The 27817-nt window shown below is 36.6% G+C and overlaps 1 protein-coding gene across 3 annotated transcripts in view; it reads right to left on the bottom strand.

The window, feature by feature from the left end:
- Window positions 1-27817, bottom strand: part of grid1a (glutamate receptor, ionotropic, delta 1a) — a 377320-nt gene that overhangs the window by 37575 nt on the left and 311928 nt on the right. For all 3 annotated transcript variants that reach the window (XM_047351890.1, XM_047351891.1, XM_047351888.1), the window contains exons 5-8: window positions 24017-24070; window positions 9337-9510; window positions 5114-5275; window positions 1994-2113 (exon numbers count right to left, since the gene is read on the bottom strand). In XM_047351890.1, the coding sequence (XP_047207846.1) occupies window positions 1994-2113; window positions 5114-5275; window positions 9337-9510; window positions 24017-24070 (510 nt within the window). The remainder of the gene's footprint in view (window positions 1-1993; window positions 2114-5113; window positions 5276-9336; window positions 9511-24016; window positions 24071-27817) is intronic.

Below are 27817 nucleotides of genomic sequence, written 5' to 3'. Positions count from 1 at the left end.
GCATCGATCACTCTGCATCAGCACTAGATGGTGCAGAAATCTCACAGTAGCCATTCTGGAAATAGTATTTCAGTCTTCATTACAGTTTCTAACCAGAAAGACGCCTCATCTGAGAGCCATCAGGCTGGGTAGAAAATGGACTGAATGCAGATAAATGATGATGGAGAGGGAGGAAACCAGGGCTGAAAATGAGAGTAAAAGGTTAAGGGACAGAAGAGGAAGCTACCACAGAGGAGAAGTGGAAGAGAGGGTCTGGACATTAGAAAATATAAAACTAAAAGTGGGACAAAATGAGAAACACTGTGAGTTGATGGAGGGCAGAATGAGGAATCACAATTTCAAAGAAACAAGAACTTACTCTCATCCTGCAGAGACAATCCTGCAGTTCTGTCTCCTTCTAAAATATGCTGGATATACATCAACTGATTAGATTTCTTACTGTTTTCTTGCAATATATGGTTTCTGTCCAGTATTGCAGGTACACAAACATACCTGTTAATGAACAACAGCACTGGGTGCCATTCTATAATCAGGCCCTGCTGACTGTCTGTCTCTGATGATCTCCAGAGACATGCACCCAAATGTTGGCATGCTTCCTGCTGTTTGTTCTGCATTTACCTGACTCAATGTTCTGTTTGTATTAATCATAAATGATTATAAGTGGGTCTCTGCTGTTTGTAACATGCTTTTCTCATGACTAACATGAATGTGTCTAAATTTTTCTGTGTGTGTCTTACTTGCTAATGCTATTGCCATATTATGATGAATTGGCTTCATGATTTCAGTCAGGCTGAGTGGTGATTAAATCTTCATTACCGCTTCTGGTCAGTCCTGCTCTACATAGATTGTCAAGAAACCCGATTCTTCTTCATTCTGGGAGACGTCCCTGACTGATTTAGGACAAAAAGCAGCAATTACAGCTGAGAACGGAGTGCACAGATAATGCTCTCAATCTCTCGGTTCAGCTGCACAGCACTCAAAGATCAAACATTTCACAGTAACAAGTCAGCAGCAGTCCTTAGCTGGCTTGTTTTCATTTAGATTTGTGAATGCCTGCACTCATCAAATGACCCTAGGTTAAACACAAGCAGGCATGTACATTGTGTGTTTTTCTCTAATATGTTTAAATTTTTTAATTTATGAAAACCAAGAGTTGTTGTGTGGTAAATCTAAGATTGTAGCAGCTTTGTGAAGCTCGAGAGGTCCAGTAGAGGGCACCTGCACACCTGACACTTCTCAGACTAATGTAAAGCACAATGAGCATTAAAGTCAGTGATCAGAATACAGATGATCCACATACAGCCGTCCTAGCAGTGATGTTATGTTATGTTATGACTCATTCTCAGGATAAAAACGATAAAAGAAAAAACTTGTTAGGCTTTTAAGTGTTTTTTTTAAACAAACTTGTGCAGTTCTGATGCTGTTCTACTACTCTTTTATTTTTCATTGCTAATGCATAAAAGACTTCTTTGTTTCTAACAAAATAGTTAAAAAAATTGTATGAAAAGAAAGAAACCATCTACAACACAGCTGGTCTAATGAACACCAGTAACTGAATTTAAAGTTAGTTTGCATGAAAAAAGGTTTATTTTATTTCCAGCCTCATACAGTTAAGTAGTCGCATTGAGACATACAGGATACTTTCATCAAAGGTTATCTCAGCACCATGGACAGCTATGCAAGTCAGAGCAAAATTGAATTTACCCATTGAAAACCCCTTGAATGGACTTTCATAAGGGAGCTCTAATTGACCTGCCTTCAGCATATTGCACAGACTATAAAACTGGGACATGGCACAGACACTGTTCTATATTGAACTAAAAAGCTGTGGCTTTTCTTTATAACAAATTGCACTAGTTATTTCTGACATTTAGGTTGTGAGCTTGCCGAAAGGAAAAGCTGTTGCAAACAACTTTACATGTGTGTGTGTGTGTGTGTGTGTGTATATATATATATATATATATATATATATATAATAAAAACACCGACTGACCCGTTTCACATCTTTCACAAAAGTCTCACTGTAGCTAGTCCCAAGGATCTCGAACTGTACATGGGAATTAGAGCCTTCAGCGCGGAAGTCCATCAATCCTGTCAGGCCGCTGATCCGTCCCTGTTGCAACAAAAGCAGAATGTAAAGTCTTTTTGCTGGTAAAATAGAGAACACCTTTTTTTCTTTTAATTTTTTTTAATTTAGAGAAGCATTTTTATTTCACACTGGAAATAAAGCAAAACGAGGAGATGACTAATAAAAATAATTGTGGTGATAGTGGCCATTACATAAAACATGGCAAACATACACAACCTTTAAAAGCCAAACTAAATGCATTTTACACAGTTAAAATAAGCAACTTTTAACAAAATAACAATTAATGATCAAAAACAAATTACACATTCAAAAGAAGATTTCCTTTTTGTTTTATCTGTCCCAACATTTTCTTCTGCACATTTTTATGTAATAATGAAATTACTTTTTAACATATTTAAGTAGTTTTAATTAATTATATTCCTTCATTTAATTAGTTAGAGTATTCAATTCTCTTTTAACTAAAACAGCGTTGCTCAACATTGCTCCTTCCTTGAGGATATTTGAAAATACATGTCTCTGTTTTCAAACATCTGGATATTTACAGCTAAATTATGGTTTAGTTTAGAAATGATTTGGGATGTTTGAAAATCTATTAAGACTTTAGATTTGCTTGTTTAACTTTATAAAAAGCATATTTATTGGCCACATGAAATTTACTTTATTCCCAATTTATGGGCTTTTTTGATTTTTGAAGGGCAAATACTGAATATGAATATGAAATACTGATACATTTTCCCACCCTTCCAAACAGTAGGTAAAGATTGCCATATAAAAGAACTGCACAAAATATATAAGAAAGCCTGAGTTAATGTACAATTTACTATACATTAAAGCAAGTTACTTCCAGAAAAATGCTGTGTTTAAGTCTATGAGGATAATTTATCAAACGTTGTTGTGTGACTGTATTTATAGAATTTTCTTTTTGTGCTTAAAGAACAAAATGTGAATTAAACTAAATTGCAATTACATTTTTATATACATAGAGTCAATACTGGATCATAAAACAAAGTTCAGTGTGCTCTGTCAGTCTTTCTGAACAAAAACGTGTGCTTTTTAACCAGGTTGAGAGATACAGAGTTGGATTTTTGGTATAAGATTAACGTGTTACAGAAAAAACAAACAAACATAATTTGAAGAAAGATTACACATGGTTTGAATACGACAGCAAGACTGTTGTGCCTGCGTCATTTCTTCTGACCTCACTGAACCATCTTATGTCATCTAAAATTAAACCATCATGACTCTATGCAACAATGAAAAATCAATTTTTAGATTGAGATGGATGAGATCAAACCCCTTTCTAGTATTTGGGGCTTTATTTCATTGAAAAAACTGAGAAGGCTACAAAAGTATAACAAGATCAAAGCCCGGAACTGCCATAAATCCATCCTGAAACCAGGGGTAGAGTTCACATTTAATAATCAGCTTCCTCTGGGGCTTTTGAAAAATCACTGAATTTTCATTTCGCAAGCAGTGCGATTCATCTGTCATAACAGTTAGTCCTGATTTCATAAATATTTTTATTTTACCAACGCATGCATCCCAGATCTTTGTAAAGTATCTACGGCTTTCTCAAGCAGTTTATTATATATAAAATTTCCTTTATTCAACAAGGTGTGTCGAACCTTGTCGAATAAAGGTTTGTAATTAAAAATCACAGACCAATTTTGCAAAGCAGACCTAGCCAAGATAGCAGCAACAGTTCAAAAACAAATCACAGAACAAACGTAGCAGACATGCTTGTACTTGGTGAGCCTATGCTCCATAACATTTAAAGTGGGCTTAAAATGTATTAATAGAAACCACATTATGGTGATATAGTTCAGATGACAGTTGCAGACATCAGAGGTAAAAAAAAAAGAACCCTCTCAAAAAGCTTCTCATGACACTAGCATTTTAAAACATCCATTGAATTCAAACTGTGATTTCCCTCTATCTGTATTAAAATTGTCGAGAAAGGATTTTACCCAGAGTAGAATTGTATATAAACTCCTAACAGTGACTGATGAGTCAAACGAATTCAAATGACTGATTTACATTACTGTGGCGCAGAAAATGAGAACCCCAGTTATTAAATCTCAGCTGATTGTGATATAGATGATCTAACATACATAGACAATAAGCAGATGTATTCCTGTGGTACACCTCTATAGTCCATGATGGACAAAAAGGTCAATCCAATCAATTTCAATGTTATAAGAAAATGAACGCAGGACATATTTCTGTAAGAAAATCCAAAATTAATCTTTAGTCTTTTTTCAAGATGATGAGTGTGCTCCTTTAAAACGCAAGGTGTCATCAGGTTAAAATACAAAAAGTTTAAAACCTGGCAACAATATTTGTTGACCATTCATTAAAGTGCTGACCTTGCTTTTCTTAAAGTAATAAAAACCATGGGTGTTGATTCTTTGCATTTATAACAACTTGTTGGTTAGAGAACTGTTTTTGTAGTCTTTTTGGAAACTTGTTGGAAATGATCCAACACCTTTGCAGCAGTAGTTACTTGGCACTAAATTAGTGTCACTAGCATAGAAGTAAAAAGCTGAGTTTGGAATGCTCTGTCCCCAGTTATTTACATGTAAATAACACAACGTGCCTAGAACTGAACCTTGTGGAACCCCCTTATTGTCTTGCAGCTAAATCTAAGATAGAATCATCTACCTTAAATGGCTGGATTCTACCAATGATGTAATTTGAAAACAATGTAATTCCTTATTTAGAAATATCATCTTTAGGACTTCCATTAAAATCCAGTGATCAATATTATGAAGGGTTTTATGTAATTCAGAAACACAAAGACAGCATTGTCTGCTTATTACTAAGACCTTATTTATATCATTCATGACTTTCATAGCAGTAGTGGTAAAGAATCATATTCTTTCACTTGTCCTCTAATGACGTTTATATTCTGATCTAGGATAGACTAATGCAATGTTGCAGAATTGAAACTAAAATTAGAATACATTTTTGAGTTCTTACAAGAATGCAGAGTTTAGTTTTGTTAGAAAAATAGTTGACTTTAACCTTCTGAATAGTGTCCAGCATAGACCATCCTCCATTCCATGGCTTTGTGGATTTCCTCATACAGTTGAGACTGGCCATACTGTGCCACTTTCTGTCCTCCAGTTTCCTATAGAAGGCATTTGCCAGCATCAAAACACTGTCATACAGGTAGAGATTGGACACCTGTTGGATAGAGGAAAATATTCATTTTAAGAAAAGCAACTCCATAGCACACAGACGATTTGTCAAAGAGACAACATTGTACATTTTTGGGCCCCAGGAGACAAACCCTCTGAAGTTCACCCTTCTGAGTGCAGCAGAGTAAAAGAAGGTTCCTGTCCTTCAGTATGGCCTCAGATTGCAAGGACGAATTAAAAGGTTTTTCGGGGATGAATAAAAAAACATCTCCTCACTTGGAACTTTATGTGAACCTTTTGACAGAAGCTTTTGTTCTCTCCTTTACAAAATCCAGCTCTTCCTCATTCATGATTGTCCACTATTTCTATTTTCACAACCTATCAGGTCAATCAGAGATTTAATTGTGTTCTGTCACAGAAGATGACAGTCTCCCTGCCAGTAAAATATTTTGCATGATAAAGTAACATTGTTATGGTAATTTTGTGTGATATTGTTAAGTTTACTCCAGATCTGCCATTCGTTTAATCATTTCTCACCTCATGGACACAGCAGGGCATCCTTTCTGGAATCAGTCAGGGTGTAACAATTAATTTAACAGTCAAGGTATTCTAGGTCAAGTTAAAACTAATCGTCCCACAGACATCTATTTTTCTGAACAATTTTGGCTACTACCCCTGGCATTCAGTTCATGACATTTTTAAAGCTCCCACACCAAACCACTCATTTGTTTGAAGAAATTCTGAGAATCAGCTTTACTAGCCTGCAGGTCAGTGTGTCAGAAGCTGAATCCAGGTGAAATTCAGTTCAGTACATCTGAGGTCACATAACAGCTATTTGGCTCTGAAAGGAGTTGAACTGCCATCTCTTTCCCATTTAACTGTTCAGATTAATTATTTTGCTGCCATTATCTGATATGTTTAAGCTAGTTTACGTAAAATATTGAACACTTTGGGTGCACACACCACATGGTTTTGCCATCTGTATGTTGTAATGACTAACTGGAAAGTTAACACTTCATTAGAGCTATAAGAAAATTCATTGCTATAAAGATTGATTGAGTCGAACTAAAGTCTTCAAACTGTAAAGGAGGAAAACAAATATATTTAACCCCTTTCAGAGAACACTTCAAGTCTGATGTTGAACACCATCTTGCCAATGCCTGTGTGATTTCTGAAAGGACTGAGGTGGCATGAGTGCTTGAAACAAGGCAGCAACAAACTAATTTTGCCCATGGATTTTTGTGGATGTCCGGGAGTAAAATGGGATATACAGTAACTCTAGTTCCATGGGAATTAAGGCAAAAACACACCAGGAATACTTTGGTTCATCATGTCCTGGTCAGTGATTTTGGCTTCATTTATGCATCTGTGAAGGAAATGGCAGGAATGTAATTTATGAACAGACAGAGAGTTTGGAAAGGGTTCCTTTTGTGGCTTTGCAACAGAACTGTTTTGTGAAAGAGGCTTCTTAGTGCATTAAATTGCAGTGTTTGTCAAGATACTGAAAACCCAGGGAAAGGAATGACTTTGCAGAGAAATACAATTGTACAACTTATGTTTTTTGAGAATTATTCTTTGACAGTGGTTAAATTCACCTATGGTTGGCCCTCTGTTAAAAAAATATTTAATACAAAACATATAAAGAAACATTTTATGGACTTTCCTCACCGAAAGGTTAATTTGTGGCAATTTCTAGTTTTACTATAATGTGCTGATTTTGAGGTGTTTTGGACTTCAGTTTCAGTAGAACATCAATTAAAACAAGCTTTCATAGTATAAGATAACAATTTACTTAGTTATGCTAGTAATTCCCAGGAAACACTGCTGCAGTCATTTGCATTCATAGGCATCCATTTCTCTCATAATTATCTTGCCAAGGGAGTTTAATATACATTCAGATGCATACATAATCTGTTCATATTTGTAATGTTCTGACAGCAGCTGCACTGTGGCTGAATGCTTAAACCGTATTCCAAATAGAAATCAAAGCCTAAAAATGCATAGAATTAAACATGAGTTTAAACTAAATAACCGTACTGCTTGCATGTTTTGGATTTTTTACTCTCTCATCTTAGTGTACCACTACTAATAATCTAATTTGAATTTGTAGGTTATGATGTTGCTTTTGGAAAATATGCAATGTTTTATGTAAATTTAGAGCATTTTTAAGTCAATATTTTACTTTGGATGTTTCTATTCCTTTTGCCAATTTAAGTGTTTTTAATTGGTCGTTATCTATCATCACCAAATGAATTCAGGTCATGTATGGTCTTCCAAACTAATGTTTTAGTATTACAGCAGGGACCCAGAAGACAAGCAAAGCAGTTCTCCATGATGTACTCCAAGAAAAGAAATAAGAAATGATTGCAGAGGACCCATCAAACACCAGTTTGGTAGTTGTTTTCCTACCGCATGACGAGGTGCTTAGAACTGAAAGGAACATGAGTCCATGGTGAGAGATTCAGAAGAACAAACGAATCAGTTAACAGCATCACAGTGCTATACCGGAGAGGAATTCATAACTTTTGCCTTACTGGGCTCACATTTTTACTTAATATTAAATGTTACCTCTTTCAATAAAATGTCCATTGTTTTTTTGAATATGTTTGGGTATTGAGCAAGATGACTTGAAAAAACAAGCAATAAACATAACTGTAGTTCAATGGTAGAACTTGAAACCAGAGATTTTCTGTCAGTTGTATTGCCCTGCAAGAGCATTTAAATCACTTAAATATTCTTCAGTTTTTTTCACATTAGCACCAACCCCAGTGTATTTACAAGGATTTTAAACCAACACCCAACATACACCACATAGATTGAAGCTACTATTCCTGACACATCCGGGGATAGATTCTTGACCTTTGACTTGATCACATTACTTCCCCTCTCGTCTCTCTGCCAAATTCCTCTCTGATTACTGTCAATAAAGGCCACAGGTGCCACAAAAATCTTAAAGAAACATGGTGAACAAACAGCATCATGAAGAGCAAATATTTTTGAACTGGATTAAAACATAACAAGAAGGTCATGGATAAAGTTGAAGAAAGATTTAGAGGAGTTAGGACATCCGAAGCCTTGAATATCTCATCTAGAACTGTTAAATTCATCATCTGAGTATGGAAAGACTATGGCATAGCTGGAAACCAAATTATCACCATCCACCTTAACTAATTTATCAGAGAAGAAGTCAAGAGGCCAATTGTAACTCTGGAGGACCTACGAAGATCCAGTGCTCAGGTGGGAAAATCTGTCAACACTTCAACTTTTAGTCAAACTCTCCAGAAATCTGGCCTTGATGGAAGGGTTGCAGGAAGAAGGTCATGGTTGGGAGACAACCACAAGAAGGGTAAAGTTTACCACAAACTGACTAAGGGAAAGGAGATGCCTTGGTGAGATGAAACAATGAATTAACATTCTGGCATGAATGCAACACACCCAATTTTTGTCTCAAACATAGTGGTAATAGTATCATGTTGTGTGAATGTTCTAACCTAGGAGGGGCAATGGGACTGTTCAGAGTTTTTAGGACAATGGATGGAGCTGCAGGTCAGTACTGGAAGAAAACTTGATAAAGGCTGCAATACACTTAAGTCTTGGGTGAGGGTTTACCTGACAGCAGGACAACAACCCTAAACTTACAACCAGAGCTACTATGGAGTGATCATAATAGATCAAAGTATATGTCTCTGTTTGAATCAGCAACTCAAGGTCCAGACCTAAAACTGTGGCATAACCTAAAAACATTATCCAATCTGAATAAGCTTGAGGTACTTTCTAAAGAACGATGCCCAAATATTTCAGTCTCTAGATCTGCAAAACTGAAAATGTACCCCCCAAAAAATGTGCTTTAATTGCTGTAAAATGTTGGTCTCAAATATTTACTCAAGAGGTTCTGAAAACAAACCCAATCTACACTTTTCAGATGATTTAAAAACAAATTACAAACAATAAAATAAATAAAAAAAAATTCTTCTTTTTGTATAATTACACACTGCTTTTTAATCTGTCAAATAAAATGCTGATAACATGCATCACGTTTGTGGTTAGATTGCTAAAGTCATATTTTCATTTTTAAAATAGTGCATTGAAATTTCTTCTATTATTTACCTCCAGTGACTGCAGGTAGCCTTCCTGTGGGTCACACAGGAGGGACGAAATACGATGATTGTTCCTCATACAGCGAACATTGGTGTCCCTCCACAGTGGAAAAACCTGACGAATTATTGTCATCCGCCCCAGCGAACTGTGAATCAGCTCCATTGTGTCTGCATCGCTCACCTCCTGAAGATGAAGATAACAGAGATGTTTTATTTTAGTTTGATTTCATTTGAGACACTGACAGCTTTCAGTCTGAAAATGTCAGACTGGGATGGTTACACAGTGACCAATCATGAAGAAATCTGAAAAAGCGGTAGCCTTGAAAGATGTTGGCTGTGTTGTTGTCCTCTTAAGCAGCTAAAATGTTAGATGGCATTCCACAATGACGCAAAGTAAATGTGTGAGCATAGCTTTAACGAGTAAAATGTTATAAAAGGTTAAAATACCAACTTGATTGTAAATGTTTTGTTTGTACATAAAAACTGATTTAACAGTTAATATATAATGAGCTACTATTTAAACAAAAACATCCTAATTAATTTATTTTAATTTATTTGATTTGATTTATTTTAATTTATTTTGTTTATCGCTTCTCTAATCCCCTTGTAAATTAAAGCTCATACATGAGAATCTTTTATCATGGTAAAACAGGTGACTTCTGGCTCCCTTTTTGTGGGGTTTAGGGTTGGATCTGATTCATATTCATGAGACACAGCCTACTGCTGGCAGCTATTCTCCAGAGCAAGAGAGTGGTCACTGCTGAGGCAGACAGCAAGTCTTATGTGAAACACTGCAGTCATAGACTACCTGACAAAGCTGTGAGGTTCCTGTTGGGTGAAAACTCAAGCAGCTACAGGCTGATATATTCCTGACCACACCTACCTGAAAACATGCCCTCAGTTCTTGTTTGTAGTCAGGTGCAAATCTGTGGAATGACCTGATAACGGCTGTGGACAAGAGGCTGGCAATGCTTGGAAGATATAGCTTAGAAAATTTTACCAAGTTATGATGTGAGATACTGATGGAGTCCTACCAATAAAATATATAGGTCTAAATGTTTATGCAATCAGGACGTTACTAATGGTAATGTATTTTTCCTTTTAAACAGATGTTTTTCAGTTGAATTGTAAAACAGACATAAATACAAAATGTCACTTTGAAGTTGAAAAAGTTTTGAAATTGTGAGACAATCATCGCACACAACACAAAATTTGAGTGTCTGTCTTATCTTTTTCCCACATCTAGATATCTAAATGTGTTGATGTTTTTATAGCCTTGAACTGTGCGCTTTTGTCTGAATGGTGGAGGAAAAACGTTTTCTACATTTCTTTCATAATAATCATTTCACAGTTTGAAGTAAAAACCTCATGAGGTTTTAGCTCTTCTATTTTTTCCTCTCACTCTTTCTGACTCTTCAGGACCAGTCAGGTGGAAATCATGAATATTCATGAGTTGCTGCGACACATTAATCAGACAAATTATGTCGCTTGGCTCACTGAGCTGAACCCCTATGTCCAAGTTAATAACTGATAGTGCCATCTAGTCCAAATGTTCTGTCGTAATCCCAGGTGACATGTATGTCAGAACCTGACCCAGCAATAAGACTGACCATCAGGATACAGACCTTAAAACGTTCAACTTTTGCTTGTGAGTGAGAGGAAAACACCAAACTTTGAAAAAAAATGCTTTAGTTCTGAACACCACCATAGTACTAAATTATGTATTACTTTTATCCAAAACTGTTTTAATATACCTATAATTACTTTAAGGTACAAGATTCACACTTAGTCTGCAAGACACCAGAACTACTTTCTTCATCATTAATCTAACGTTTCACAACAAAATATTAAAACAGATCATGAGTCAAATATTTTTTAACACATGCAGATCACACACAAAGTGCAGCTGGAATCTATAATTATCACATAATTACATCAGTTGAGCAGCTCAGATTGCTCAGAGCACCAATAGAGTACAGTCATGTCTCAATAACAGTTGATGACCAAAATACATTAATCAAATCAAGGTTAGCTGACAGATAGGCTTAATTGTCCCTTTTGTGCTACTTATTCCATGTTATTAATCTTTTATAAGCAATAAAGAAAAGAAATACAGATAATTATGACCGTCAATTAGTTTGACGCTATGGTGCTTTTTGAAACTGCACACAGCTGTGCTGAGAGGCAGTGGGTTTTAAGAATGAAGAACAATACACTGCGTTTCTGGCATAAATTTAACTTCCTCCTGCCCACCAAACATACTTATTTTATGAAAAAAGGTTATGGATGTGGTTACTTAAAACCAAAAAGCTGCTGGAATATGTTTTGGCAGACGAGTGTGACATAATGTATGAGCCAATGTACAATATTGTATCATTTACCATCCGTGCAATGATACTGCAGCTGCATCAATAGAGTAGATAAAACTTATTGATTCTTTACACAAGTGAGAAAGGATGTCATTCAAGTTAGCTTTCTCCCCAGAGCATGTCATATGACCATAACAATTCATTATACACCAAGTGTGTATGAGCTGTGTAATGGTTGCTGTGGTTGCAAGCATTTTAAAATATCCTATACATGCTTAAGTCTATTGGACAATTAATAATAATTTATTTCCAGTCTCTGTCATAGAGACTCCAAAAAAGATTTAAAATCAACATTAGAACAAGTCATAACAAGGAGCAATAAAAACCTCAAAACTGGCTGGACATTCAGTTTAAACTGAATACAACACATTCCAAATGTCTAATATTTTTATCCAAAACTTGAAAGAAAAACACTTGCTAATGCTAATGTCCTCACAAACACAAATCATCACTGCCAACAATTAAAACACTGCCAACTGAGATGTTGCCTCAAGCAACTTAGAGTCTATGCCTCTCCAGTCTTCCTCCAAACTCTGGGACTTTAATTACCAAATGAAATGCTAAATTTACTTTAATCTAAAAAGAGGACCATGGACCACTGAGCTAAAGTCCAGTCCCTTTTATTCTTAGCATGGTAAGACATTTGTAATGTCTGTGGTTCAGGAGTGGCTTACTACAACTGATGTGTGAAATTAATATGTGCAGGTTTTGCCTTTTTGGTAGGAAATGTTGAAAAAATATATTTTCTGCGATTTTTTTTTTTTTTTTTTACAATGTACCTATACATGAAATTCAATATCTCTGATTATATCAGACAACAATAATGATTTGCTTCTGTAAGCAGCAGTAGAATTCTTATGTTTCATATTCCATTTATAGAACTGAGAATACATAAAATGCTAAATATGTTATTTGGCTTTATATTGTGTTCTGTGTACATAAGTCTAATATTAAAATAATTCAAGGCCCTGAATGGTTAAACAAATTGAGGCATGAACAAGATGTAAGCAACTGAAAAAGAAAAAGAAAACATTTGTTTTTGACATTTTAGAAACAATATGTAATGTGTCAAAATAGAAATTGTGTATAAATAATAGACCACAGCTGTTCTGTTTTTTTTTCCCCTTAATGTTTAATGCAGATGCCAACTTAGGCACTTAGGTAAAAGGCAGCAGGAATCCCTTTTGATTGTTTTCAGTGAAGTCAATGTTTTCATAAGGCCATGAACGTCTGAAGAGTTGCATGAACTTTTGACTTGTTAATTGACATTAGTCCATATGTGAAATGTGATGAGCCTGCCAAGGAAAGGCCAGACTGGAGTATTTTCTTATGTTTGTTTAACATAAAACAAGCACTGCTTAAAGCACCAGTTGACTGTTTTAATAAACCATCTTTGAGCACATAGTCATAGAGCTGAATTGCAATGCTTACCAGCAGAACACAGCTGATTTTACAAAGCCAGATTGTTCTGTAAATAAGGGTGATGACTTTGGTATATGAATTAACAAAAGGAACCCAAGTTTGCTTCACAAGAACATCTGATTTTTCTTTTTTTTTTTAAACATCTTAAAACGCACAAACAATTACTTAAAAGGCTGGCTAAACGTGATATCCCTTTGAGCCGACAAAAAGTGTTTAACAATTCTTGGAGGTCAAACTGTCTATGCTTGTAAGGAAGAGCTCTCATTGTGCAAATGCAAGCCTAAACAATGATGCAGACTGACTATAGACAATGACCTCGTAGGGCTGGCATGTGATCTCACAATATTAAATGTCACAATAATTCTCACCAAAGTAAAGTCCGCTTTGCAACAAACAATCCAATTGCTGCCATTATGTAGTCTAAGCTGTTATAAGCCCTGGATGTGAATGCGAGTTCTATTAATTTGAGACCTTGCATTTATTTTTGAGACTTCTAGGGTTCTTGACCTGTTGTATTGACAGTCAGAAAATGAAGACGTAATCAGGGTAGCTGACAGGACTCTGTTTTGTAAACAATGAAGATGACTCCACCACTTTTAAAGTGTTGTGACATGCAAGTACGTTAGCAGCTAATGTTAGCATCCATTTTGGAGCTTATTATAAACTATAAAGGGCTATTTCACTATTTTTAAGAAGTCTGAGCTGCATTGGATCCTCAAGTTCAAAATCTAAAATACTGTCACTGATCAAACCTGAACAAAATAAATTAACACTATCATGAGACAATTACTTGTCTTGTGATGTGAATGTATCGTTACTCCTCTACAACCTAGTAATTACTCATGTAATTTTAACTTGCAGTTTAAGTGAGCAGCTCTGGATAAAACTGGGCTGGAAACAAAGTTGAGGTTTTTTGAGACTTGCTGTAATATTAGGCTATACTGACAAAAACTGTGGGAATAGTGACTATGAATATTTTGGTCTTTACATGCTTTCATCAATAAAACAGCCAAAATGCATGATGCATGTCCCAGTTCATTTGTATAGTATACTATATTCATTGTAACTTACAAAAATAAATTGTTACTTGAAAATGAATTATATCAGGTGAAAAGCCTAGAAATTAAAACACAATTTTAACTTTATGCACAGCTTGGTGTCAAAAGCTAAAAGGCAGCCCTATTTTATAGGAATATATCTTTAGGCTTTTAGTTTGTTTAGAGTGAAAATCCACCACTAAAGTTTGGAGAAGAAATGTGTCCTTTGACCAAAGAGGTTAACACCTAGAATGAGTTGGCACAGTTGCTCATAGTATGCTGAGGTGGAAAAATACATCAAATAAATTCATTCACAGTAGGCTCTAACAGCCCAGAGCAACAGTATAAGCCAGTAATTTACAGACAGTCATGGCACTAACAAGAGACACTGAAAAAGTTAAATTGTAAGCAGTGAAAACCAACATCTATACCTGTACAGCTGCTGAAGATTTGATTATTGTTTTGTAGAATAAATTACAGCCTAACCTAGCAGGTCTCAGTGTAATGCAATTTAAGGACATATTAACCTGATAACTGAATCACTAAAAAGAATGTAACTTCTGTAACATTTAGATAAGATGGTTCCTAAAGAGAGTCCCATTTTACATTTATAACCATGAAACTGAATGTCTCCTAGGGTTACCACTTCTGAGTTAATACATAACTTTTGACATTTAAATTGGGTTTCTGCATGGATGCTCACTGTGGTTAATGACATTAGGCACCTCAACATCAAACCTAGAGTTCTGAAAGCAATAATTTTATACAGCCATTTCGATGTAATTGAAAACTAAATATTTTTTCACTGCACACAAACTGTCTTAGGTCATACACCTACTAATCACCAACTGTAGAGTGGCAGAGATTACATCAGAAGAATTGTTTCCATCTCAGTGGCTCGATAGGCAGTTACCCATCATCAGTCATATCATGTCTTCTTCCACTGTGTCACAGCAGGCACAGACACCTAATCCATCACATGTTTTCAAGTGTCACCGTCCTACCTTTGAAAGGGGAAGAAAACAACAACAAATTCTTCCACGATATGCGATCCATCTGAATCAGCTAGACAGTGTCAGCTGTGGATCGCTGTGCTAGCAGCTGGAACAACCTGGTTTAGTGGATGGTTTACTAAGATACATGTCCGCCTATTATTCCTGTGACCTTTGGCTGCCATCACATCCTGCTGCACTTTATGCCAAACCATCACTTTTTGCTTCAAGAATGTATTTAGTCAGTGTTTTGTTGGGTGAATAGGTTTAGGACTGAAGGAATAAAACTGTGGCTTTCAGTTTTAGTACTTTGGTTTCAAGAAAAGATAAAGCTACAATTTTACAAACGTGTCTAGTGCTTTAAATTTAACACCTTACACATGATAACTATATATATATATATATATATATATATATATATATATATATATATATATATATATTGTTTTTTTTTACTTTTTTAGTTACATTTGAAAGTAAAAAGATTTTTTAAAATTAAATATTTCATATACAATATTAAAAAACAGGTGCCAATCTTGCCACACCACTCAGTAGAGTGCGGACTCTGATCCGGACCGATATTTTTAAGCCAATATGATTTTTCCTGATGCACAGAACATAGACGGAAACATGGAATTGGATAAACAGAGAAAAGGATTATAGATTTCTTTTGTTTTTGCTTTTTTGTCACAAATGATTCATATCTTACAACACAGGACAGTTTATGGTTACATTAATTATGCCAAGTCTTCCAGGTCCTGTGTCAGCAAAGCAGGGACAGTACATCACACGACCGCCATGTTGATACGCTCTTTTTCTGAAATGCTGTCAGTTTTACAATAGATTTAGAGGAACACGCCCCTGCCAATGTTCCATTTCTGTCTCAGCATAAGTCTTGCATTAAGTGAGCCAGGTCTTTGTGTTCTTTACTCATATTTTTATACTCATAATTTTAAATCAACTTTAAGGGACAATCTTTGGGTTTTGCCTAAAAACTCTCCAGGAGCTGAGTTTAGCTTCTAAAAATCAATTTAGCCTTCCAAAAACTATGGTTAATCTTAATTAATGTTGATTAACAATGGGGGTGATTACTTTTTCAAATGTGGGCAGGCTGGTTTGGAACAGTTATTCCCTGTCAATAAAAATCATCAGTTGAAAACTGTAAATTGTATTCGCTTAGGGTATCTGTGTCTCATAATTTGTGAATTCAATCTAGTAAACGTGGTGTTTTTTAACAATTGTATATTTTAACAAGTGTATACTACACATTGACATTAACAGTACACTTGTCACTTATCCTAGTGCCAGTCCGTTGTGGTAAAGAGAGAGCTGAGCCAATAAGTAAAGGTCTCGATTTACCGGTCGGTCTACGTTCCTACCCTTACCTATAGGCATGAACTTTGGGTCATAACAGAGAACAAGATCCCGGATACAAGCGGTTGAAATGAGCTTCCTCCGTAGGATGGTCGGGCACTCCCTTAATGACGGGGTGAGGAACTCAGAGTAGAGTCGCTGCTCCTCCACATGGAGAGGAGTTAGTTGAGGTGGCTCGGGCATCTGTATTGGATGCCTCCTGGACACCTTCCTTCGGGAGGCCGACTAGGAGGAGGCCCAGGGGATGGCCAAGAAGACGCTGGAGGGACCATGTCTCTCAGCTGGCCTGGGAACGCCTTGGGCTCCTGCCGGAGGAGCTTGAGAAGGTGTCTAGAAAGAGGGAAGTCTGGGCATCTCTAAGTCTGCTGCCCCCGTGACCTGGTCCCGAATAAAGTGGAAGCAAATACTTTGAAACACAAAGAATGTGTTGTACCCTAAATGATCAATGAGTTGTATCCAACAAGGGAGGAGAACAGGTAGCATTAGCCAGCTATACCTGCAAAGAAACTCAGCGATATTTCTGTTTTACTTTGTGTAGCCATATGTACATTCAGGTAGACAGGTAGTCGCCCCTACACATCTGCTTCATTTTAATGCGAAGATACTTACAGAACGACAACTACAGAAAATCATTTAAAAAATCAAAGTAAATCTGGTTTATTTTTCTATTGAGTTGTGGACATTTTATTCATTAACCATGTGATTACATACATTTTAATTTGAAATATTGTGTTTATTTTTTTAAACTTGAAAGCTAGGGAAAATAAGAATGGAAAAATAAACATTTATTTAGTAATAAGGCAAGGGTAATCTTTCTGTTTTTCAGTTATACTAGCTTGTGATCACACTAAGGGATTCCATCTCAATTCTTTTCAGTGTGAACATTTATCAGATTTTAAGATTGACAACTGCATTCATCATACCTCATGTTGCCGCTGGTGCAGGCTTGTCAGGAGAGCTGAATAAAAAGTGAAGCCTTATTTTAACTGTGTGGGGTCTTAAGGCTGACAGGAACTCAAAGAGCTGACAAGTGACAATGAGAATATAGATCACCTGGTTAAAAAGTATATTACAACTCTACTGTATCATCGCCAGCATGTTAGCAACTATCATCTGGGGACTGACAACGTTTTCAGGAGAAAGAAATAATGGGAAAATATTATTGCCATTCAGGAACAGCACTTGACCAGGCTTTCTACAGGATTTTTATATACTGTGAACAGGTAAAAATATCTTGGTTCAATACATTATAGCACTGTATGGAAGGAGTAGCTCCTGCAGATGCAGTTTAGAAATTGGTTTACAGCATTTGCAGCTTTTCACATTTGTTTAAAATAATTAGAAACTGCATGCAAAGTCTTTTTGCCATAAGGCATATGGGAAGGTTCTGAGACATCTAATCATGCGATAATGAAAATAAATTATCTTTACACCTTCCTTTAAGCATCCACTACCCTTTGAGACAAGCTGGCGTGTTGGGTAAATCATTTGGTTTTACATATCCTTGGATTCAATGTGTTTCATGCTTTAGTAGCAGCGGAAAATAAGGGAGAAATTATAGAAAAAAACATCTAAGCGACTCAAAATGTTTATACTTTTTCTTTTGTAAATCAGAAAAGCTCAGAAGGCTAAACTCTATGAGAAACAGCAGTCTGCAAGAGCAGTTATTGAATTTTGTTGTAAATCTTCCCAACATGTCTGTATTATACTCATTTCAAGGTGTGTAATTGCTTTATAGTAGACACATCTGGTCTAAGAAAATGAAAGGCAGGCAAGGGGAGGGAGAAAGAAAGAAAGAAAATGGGGAAAACAAAAGAAATTTGGGTAGATATGAAGCCAACAACATTCTCAAAAGGTGGAACGGGCAAAGATAAAGAGACAACTAAAATAATGAATAAATGAAAGACAGGGACAAAATGAATAACAAAGTCATATCAGCTATTTGAAACTCTAAATTTAAGTGCAAATTTGTACCAACATGACATAAATGCAACTCAAAAATGCTGTTAATAAAAACAAAGAACTACAAGTAAAACAATACCTAAATAATAAACATGCAGTAAGTCGGAGGAGTTTTTGCAGACTTTCACTAATGTCAGGCAAAACATCTGGCAATACAGGTCCTTCTCAAAATATTAGCATATTGTGATAAAGTTCATTATTTTCCATAATGTCATGATGAAAATTTAACATTCATATATTTTAGATTTATTGCACACTAACTGAAATATTTCAGGTCTTTTATTGTCTTAATACGGATGATTTTGGCATACAGCTCATGAAAACCCAAAATTCCTATCTCACAAAATTAGCATATTTCATCCGACCAATAAAAGAAAAGTGTTTTTAATACAAAAAACGTCAACCTTCAAATAATCATGTACAGTTATGCACTCAATACTTGGTCGGGAATCCTTTGGCAGAAATGACTGCTTCAATGCGGCGTGGCATGGAGGCAATCAGCCTGTGGCACTGCTGAGGTCTTATGGAGGCCCAGGATGCTTCGATAGCGGCCTTTAGCTCATCCAGAGTGTTGGGTCTTGAGTCTCTCAACGTTCTCTTCACAATATCCCACAGATTCTCTATGGGGTTCAGGTCAGGAGAGTTGGCAGGCCAATTGAGCACAGTGATACCATGGTCAGTAAACCATTTACCAGTGGTTTTGGCACTGTGAGCAGGTGCCAGGTCGTGCTGAAAAATGAAATCTTCATCTCCATAAAGCTTTTCAGCAGATGGAAGCATGAAGTGCTCCAAAATCTCCTGATAGCTAGCTGCATTGACCCTGCCCTTGATAAAACACAGTGGACCAACACCAGCAGCTGACACGGCACCCCAGACCATCACTGACTGTGGGTACTTGACACTGGACTTCTGGCATTTTGGCATTTCCTTCTCCCCAGTCTTCCTCCAGACTCTGGCACCTTGGTTTCTGAATGACATGCAGAATTTGCTTTCATCCGAAAAAAGTACTTTGGACCACTGAGCAACAGTCCAGTGCTGCTTCTCTGTAGCCCAGGTCTGGGGAATGCGGCACCTGTAGCCCATTTCCTGCACACGCCTGTGCACGGTGGCTCTGGATGTTTCTACTCCAGACTCAGTCCACTGCTTCCGCAGGTCCCCCAAGGTCTGGAATCGGCCCTTCTCCACAATCTTCCTCAGGGTCCGGTCGCCTCTTCTCGTTGTGCAGCGTTTTCTGCCACACTTTTTCCTTCCCACAGACTTCCCACTGAGGTGCCTTGATACAGCACTCTGGGAACAGCCTATTCGTTCAGAAATGTCTTTCTGTGTCTTACCCTCTTGCTTGAGGGTGTCAATAGTGGCCTTCTGGACAGCAGTCAGGTCGGCAGTCTTACCCACGATTGGGGTTTTGAGTGATGAACCAGGCTGGGAGTTTTAAAGGCCTCAGGAATCTTTTGCAGGTGTTTAGAGTTAACTCGTTGATTCAGATGATTAGGTTCATAGCTCGTTTAGAGACCCTTTTAATGATATGCTAATTTTGTGAGATAGGAATTTTGGGTTTTCATGAGCTGTATGCCAAAATCATCCGTATTAAGACAATAAAAGACCTGAAATATTTCAGTTAGTGTGCAATGAATCTAAAATATATGAATGTTAAATTTTCATCATGACATTATGGAAAATAATGAACTTTATCACAATATGCTAATATTTTGAGAAGGACCAGTACTTTTGATTCACAGCATCTTTAGCTTCTCTTCCAATGCTAGAAGTTTAAATTTGAAAAACATGCAGTTGTATATTTAAGAATGGACTGGTTACCTGAAACACAGTAAACCAAGTTTTATAAAGAGTTACAGGTTTAAAACTACTTAAATTCATTGTCACAGTTTTACTACAGCTAAAAGCTGTCATAGTGTGGGTTTCGGTTGGACCAATATGCGGGGAAGAACTCCTGAAGCTCGAAGTTTGCAGGTAAGATGACACTTTATTGCTCATGGCTTGGACAAGGACAGAGTACCAGGCGAGCACACAAACACAAACAACACATAAGGAACCAGCGGGGAACAAAGGAAACAAACGGGCTTAAATACAAAACTGGACAGCAGGGGAAACCAATGACACACGTGACCAGACAATCAGGGGAAAACACAGAACAGGTGTGGGCTTGGGGTGCAGGGAGACAGAAAACAAAGGACTAGACCAGATGAAATAATAAAACACAAACTCAAGAACTCAAAACACAAGCAGGTATGACAAAAGCCCTTTTAATAGATGTGAAAGTGAAAACCAGAGGGACTGAGCTGTGGTGGTCAGCTGGCTAAAAGAAGGTTTGACAACACTACACTGTTCCATTGCTTAGACAAAAACAACTTATTTTATTTGGAAATAAAATAACCCACCCATCTCTTTTTAGTTAACACAGTTTTAAAACTACATTGGGCAAGCTATGGGTAGTATATTAGTTAAGCAGCTGACAGCAGGGTCTACCCAAGCAGTCAGTCCGAGTAATTAACCAGCTATTGTCGGCTTGTTATATTTGTGTTAGTCTACAAATAGCAGAACAACAAAAGAACCAATATTCTATCCATGTTTACTTAATTAAAATATTTAGTTTGTGTGTCCTTTTGTCCATATCAAGATAAAAAGAATAAATAAATGTGATATCTAGATGTCATAAATAGCATTTTGATATAGAATGACTGTTGCTTTTTGTCTAGCATTTAGATAATTTAGATACATAACGTACTGTAAAACTGTGGTTTTCTACTCAAGGTTATCCTACCATGGCAATCTCATAATGGTTCAAACCTAGTGATACTATCATTGTTTCTTTTGAGGACCGTATTAATTGAGATTAATCAACATTTTTCTCTTCTTCCATTTTCATCATCCAAATCTCCCCGCCACTCTCCTTGAGCTTTAGCAACTCGCTCACTAACATTTGCATCAGATGTCCGCATCAAGGCCAAAGAGAGTTAATGCAAATAGATATTTATACCGATACTGCTATAATTGTGATATATTATATGCAGCTTTAGGCCAAGGTGTTTTGAGCTTTCAAAAGTCAGATACATTTTTTTTTTTCAAAGGTTTCAATGTGATTTAGTTCAACAGTCCATTTCACATGATTTAAAACGGACAATCTTGTCCTTTTTAACAACTGTTTTTTTTTTTACCATTTGAGGTTTATTTCAGGTCATGTCCTTATGACAAAAGCCAGTTTTTGTGACACATTCACTTTGAAATGTCGTGTTTACCTTCATATTTTATAACCCTGAAACTATGTGATAAAGTTGTGGAGTGCTGAAGCAGGAATTTTAGAGTTTTGTGGATGATGGCCTTTTTGAACTGCTTTGTGGTAGTAGCTTTTATTCTCAGACAGCTCTTCTCTTCACTGTGAAATAGAAGCTGGCAGCAATCAACTACTTTTCATGCATTAAACCATTGATTAGATTGCATAGTTGAAGTCACATGACAGTCGGGTCTTGTTAATTATTTTGTTTGAGGAACTAATTAAAATTCAAGAAGTGACTGTGTTCAGATTGTCTGTGTATTTTAATCATCATAACTGCACAGCAGCCTTGTTGCTTTTTGTTAATTTTTGACAGATTTTGAAAACAGAGAATATTTCTAGTTATTTGTCAAATATTCTAAATGTTTAAGTGATACTTGTATATTTCTCTTCACACTTCTCTGCTTTAGATGTGCCCCAGGGAGAATTTGTTTTTTGTTTTTTTTGTATTTTGTTTTATTTATTTCGTACGCAAGATATGGTCCATACAAAAGACAAAAAACCCCCCCAAAAAAAACACAAAAACACAGAAAATTATAAAGCTTTTCTAAAAAGGCTCAAACGCCAATTAATCCATAAAATAGAATAGAATGGAAAAAGCATTGCACTGAGCGGGGTTCAGGGTTGGTCAGTGGCAATGATGGAATTTACAGATTCAGACAGCCTACACATGCACCTGTACATGAGGTTATGCAGTACCACAGGGCAGGTAGGCACACCTGCATCTACAAACATTTTGCCCACACTACTCCATCCCTCAGCAGCATTCGCATACCATGAGTATATGCTACTTTTAGTCTTTACATACTGCTCCTTTTATTGCGCCTCCACAGGTGTGCTTTATACATTGTAGTGCAGTAGGCCTTAAAGAGTTTTTGAACCGCAAATTACTTTGCAGTAAGCCGTTTTATGTCAACCATGAAGCAAACATTATGGAATTAAAATGCTATTAGTTCACCTTTTCTTTGATTATGGTGCAATTTAAACTTCTGTCTTTATGGAAGTTCTCAGTAAGTGAAAGGATTGCATGAGTACATATAAATGTAGCTTTAAATTATTGCCCAGTTTCTAACACTGCTTAAAATCATAAAGGCTTAATAATTTAGTGATGACTTAAAAAGTAATAAAAAGGGGAAACACCAATACATTATACAAAACAGCTTGCTATGAGTATGCTGAAATATATGGTGAAAAAGTAACAGTTTCTAGTTTTTAAGAGCTCATTACAGTGAAAATGTCTTCAATTTAGGCTGCTAAATGGTTAATTTTCAACACACCTCATTAACTTTTTTAATCAATTCCTAAGCTCCTGGCAAACGGAAATATTGCTCGGGCAATTTTCAACTAACTGGAATCAAAACTGCTTTATTAAAGTTTGTCAGCCTGATGTGTGAGGCTGTCTTTCTTGTAAACCTTAGAGGCAAGAGTTATTTGTCACATTGTCATAGAGTTTTGCTTCTCATCTGGAGCCAAAGTAGCTCAATATTTCTACAACAATAGCTTAAAATAAAATCATAGTTGTGCAAGAACAGACACATTTTGCATCCTTAATTGATTATGGATCAATGGGTTAAAGTCTGAGTTCAGATGATATCTTCATGTTCATTAGAATATGGTTTGTTATGGTCTACACAACCATAGGGAAGCCTTTTCAAAAGCACCATTGTCTAGTAGACAGTCATTGACATCCAATTAGGCATGTGGAATTAGAAGTGTATGTGTCACATTCAGTTTAAACTGAATGCTCAGCCAGCAGTGAGGCTTTTTTTGCCATTTTTCTGTCAGTCTCTAAAAGTTGTTCTTGAGTCTCTTTTGAGTCATTATGACAATGGCACAAGGTGGAAATTAATCATTACTTACTGTACAATAACCCTAAGCATGTATAAGATATCTTGAGCTGCTTGTGACCACAGTGACCATGATTTACACAGCTAATGCACGCTTGGTGTGTTATGAATTGTTACGGTCATATCACATGTTCTAGAGAGAAAACTAACTTTAGTTCAGATTCTTTCTCGCCTGATTTCCTGTCAAATCGAGCATGCACTTTAAAATTGTACCTGCACCCCAGCTCACTCTGTCACCTTCACATGCATGTCTAAACACGCCACGATGGACAGTAATGCAATTGCGAGTAGTATTTCAAGTACTGAATGCATATGCTTTACTAGATTTTTAAAGCAATTGACATTAAAAATCGCTGGGATAAAAGGAGCTGATGTGTGTCTGTTTAGGGCCTCACCTCATTGGCATAGACCCAGTGACTGTCCTTGGATGCCAGGTTGGTTTCCACTGCCTGCAGTGAGAAATAAAATTAATTCAAATTTATTTCAGTTTAATGCCATATAAGCAATGATGGCCATATCATCGCAACAAAGTACAGTAAAAAAACTTGATCATTACACATTAAATCAACAAAAATAAATGATGTTATACTTAAAAAAACTATCAAAACTTAACATTTCAAACAACATTATTTAAATGAAGGATTAAAATCAAGGGTTTATGTGGTCATACTTTATAAAAATATTCAGATGATTAACTTCAATATACAGGTCCTTCTCAAAATATTAGCATATTGTGATAAAGTTCATTATTTTCCATAATGTAATGATGAAAATTTAACATTCATATATTTTAGATTCATTGCACACTAACTGAAATATTTCAGGTCTTTTATTGTCTTAATACGGATGATTTTGGCATACAGCTCATGAAAACCCAAAATTCCTATCTCACAAAATTAGCATATCATTAAAAGGGTCTCTAAACGAGCTATGAACCTAATCATCTGAATCAACGAGTTAACTCTAAACACCTGCAAAAGATTCCTGAGGCCTTTAAAACTCCCAGCCTGGTTCATCACTCAAAACCCCAATCATGGGTAAGACTGCCGACCTGACTGCTGTTCAGAAGGCCACTATTGACACCCTCAAGCAAGAGGGTAAGACACAGAAAGAAATTTCTGAACGAATAGGCTGTTCCCAGAGTGCTGTATCAAGGCACCTCAGTGGGAAGTTTGTGGGAAGGAAAAAGTGTGGCAGAAAACGCTGCACAACGAGAAGAGGTGACCGGACCCTGAGGAAGATTGTGGAGAAGGGCCGATTCCAGACCTTGGAGGACCTGCGGAAGCAGTGGACTGAGTCTGGAGTAGAAACATCCAGAGCCACCGTGCACAGGCGTGTGCAGGAAATGGGCTACAGGTGCCACATTCCCCAGGTCAAGCCACTTTTGAACCAGAAACAGCGGCAGAAGCGCCTGACCTGGGCTACAGAGAAGCAGCACTGGACTGTTGCTGAGTGGTCCAAAGTACTTTTTTCGGATAAAAGCAAATTCTGCATGTCATGCGGAAATCAAGGTGCCAGAGTCTGGAGGAAGACTGGGGAGAAGGAAATGCCAAAATGCCAGAAGTCCAGTGTCAAGTACCCACAGTCAGTGATGGTCTGGGGTGCTGTGTCAGCTGCTGGTGTTGGTCCACTGTGTTTTATCAAGGGCAGGGTCAATGCAGCTAGCTATCAGGAGATTTTGGAGCACTTCATGCTTCCATCTGCTGAAAAGCTTTATGGAGATGAAGATTTCATTTTTCAGCACGACCTAGCACCTGCTCACAGTGCCAAAACCACTGGTAAATGGTTTACTGACCATGGTATCACTGTGCTCAATTGGCCTGCCAACTCTCCTGACCTGAACCCCATAGAGAATCTGTGGGATATTGTGAAGAGAACGTTGAGAGACTCAAGACCCAACACTCTGGATGAGCTAAAGGCCGCTATCGAAGCATCCTGGGCCTCCATAAGACCTCAGCAGTGCCACAGGCTGATTGCCTCCATGCCACGCCGCATTGAAGCAGTCATTTCTGCAAAAGGATTCCCGACCAAGTATTGAGTGCATAACTGTACATGATTATTTGAAGGTTGACATTTTTTGTATTAAAAACACTTTTCTTTTATTGGTCGGATGAAATTTGCTAATTTTGTGAGATAGGAATTTTGAGTTTTCATGAGCTGTATGCCAGAATCATCCGTATTAAGACAATAAAAGACCTGAAATATTTCAGTTAGTGTGCAATGAATCTAAAATATATGAATGTTAAATTTTCATCATGACATTATGGAAAATAATGAACTTTATCACAATATGCTAATATTTTGAGAAGGACCTGTAAAGCCTTATCTTGTGTTACTTTAACCAGAAAAACAAAGCAAGATGTTTTTTTATTCAGCTTCAGTATCTCTTATTACCAGAAATGTCAACATGTCCTGGGACCTAACAGAATACAGTATTTAACCTCTGACATTTTAGAAGGGTCACTTTCTCCAAAACACACAAAATCATGGTATAATCGGTCTTTAAACATCACATTTTTAAAAAGCATCATGTTAAATCTCTGAATATTTAAGGGTCTGATGATTAATGTTTCCAATATGCTCTAGTATTTACAACAGCGCATCTTCATCAGCTGTGAAAATGGAACATATTCCTTTGATGCAACAAATACAAAATGTGAGAGAAAATAGAGAAAATGAAAATTGAAGTATCGTATATTCAGAATCTTTAGTACATTTTATTCACGCGCACCTTTGCCTCTGGTGCTTAATTTGATCTTAGAGCAGAGATTATGAGTCCAGAGTGAAGGAGCCACAAAAACAGCACATCAAACTAGCCTCTGTAGTGAGAAAAGTCCTGAATTTGAGAATGGATTACAGATGCACATAATGAGTCCGCTACTAAAGAACTGCAACAAGTTTACTTTTTACCTGATTTTCCAAATACATTTGGATAATGATTATTATTACCCACAATGTCAGTAAGGTTGTTGGAGACAAACATAGCATTACACTGTGCAGCATTTGCTTTTAACACAAATAATTGGTTTCACAAAGGTAAGTACCGCCTTTATTTAACCACAAGATGCATTTTGTCACTGAATTTCTGTTGCACAGAGACTGTGATTTTGGCAAATTGCTGTTTACAGTGGTCATGCTCATCTTTTCTCCAAAACTATGTAGCTAACGGCATTGTGTAAAAGATTTAAACTATATGTAAGGCACAAAGGATGCTTTAAAAATATTTTAACCGTGGTAACACTTTAAATGGAATCATCTGAACACACGTGCACACTTCCTGTAAGTATTAATCTTTCATTTTATTATCCTGCTGTTTCCTTTCTGAAGTCAAAAGCCATCTGTCCAGCCAAATGTCATATTTTCACAGGTGAATTTTGTGTGCGAAATCAGATTTCTCTAATCCCCATGCTAACCCTTATGTAAGGCAGTTATGATAGAGAGCAGTGAGTAATCTGGTTTTCTAGGTGTAAATGAATGCACATAATGACCCCAGATACTTTGAGCACAGGTGAAGTAATCTCATAAAGACTTTTCATGCCCCCACCCATTATTGTTGAGATTGTTCAAAAATTTCATCTGTCATGTTTAACAGGTCAGATTATGATGCCTTTGGTAATACTTTCATTATATTGCAAGCAGAAATTCTCACTTCTCAGCAATGATCATTATACAAATACATGTTTCAACAGGCAAAATAGGTTGAAAAATGTATTTTTATGAGTGTATGGTCTCCCACATTTAACCTTTTATGGTCAAGTGTGCACCTACATTCCTTTCTGTAAAACAGAACAGAATTACCCAAGTCTGTAAGAGTCAAAACTTCTTTAATATGCAAATCAATGTGACTTACGTTCTAAACAATGATATATGCCTTTTGATATTTACGAGAATAAGGAACTGACTTTACTACCTGATTTGCAGTTAGAACAGCTAATTTCCTATCATGTTTAGACATTTTAAAGTGAGCATTGGTTAAATACAGATATAGTACAGTATTTCTGGAACCTATACCATACTTTTACATCTTCTAAATCTCACAAATTTGCGAGGTTTTCTCTGTATTTACACTAGGAGAGGTGCTTTGGTCAAAAATAAAGCTGTCTCCTTGTATTCAAGCAAAAGAGAAAATTGTTCAATAAGGGATTAGTCACTATTAGAGTCCATTCATTGTGATTAACATAAAAGTAAATTGGCAA

This window comes from Girardinichthys multiradiatus, chromosome 22 (genome assembly GCF_021462225.1).
Source record: "Girardinichthys multiradiatus isolate DD_20200921_A chromosome 22, DD_fGirMul_XY1, whole genome shotgun sequence".
NCBI classification, from domain to species: Eukaryota; Metazoa; Chordata; class Actinopteri; order Cyprinodontiformes; family Goodeidae; genus Girardinichthys; species Girardinichthys multiradiatus.
Note: the sequence above shows the minus strand (reverse complement) of the source record. Positions and strands in the feature narration are given on the sequence as shown.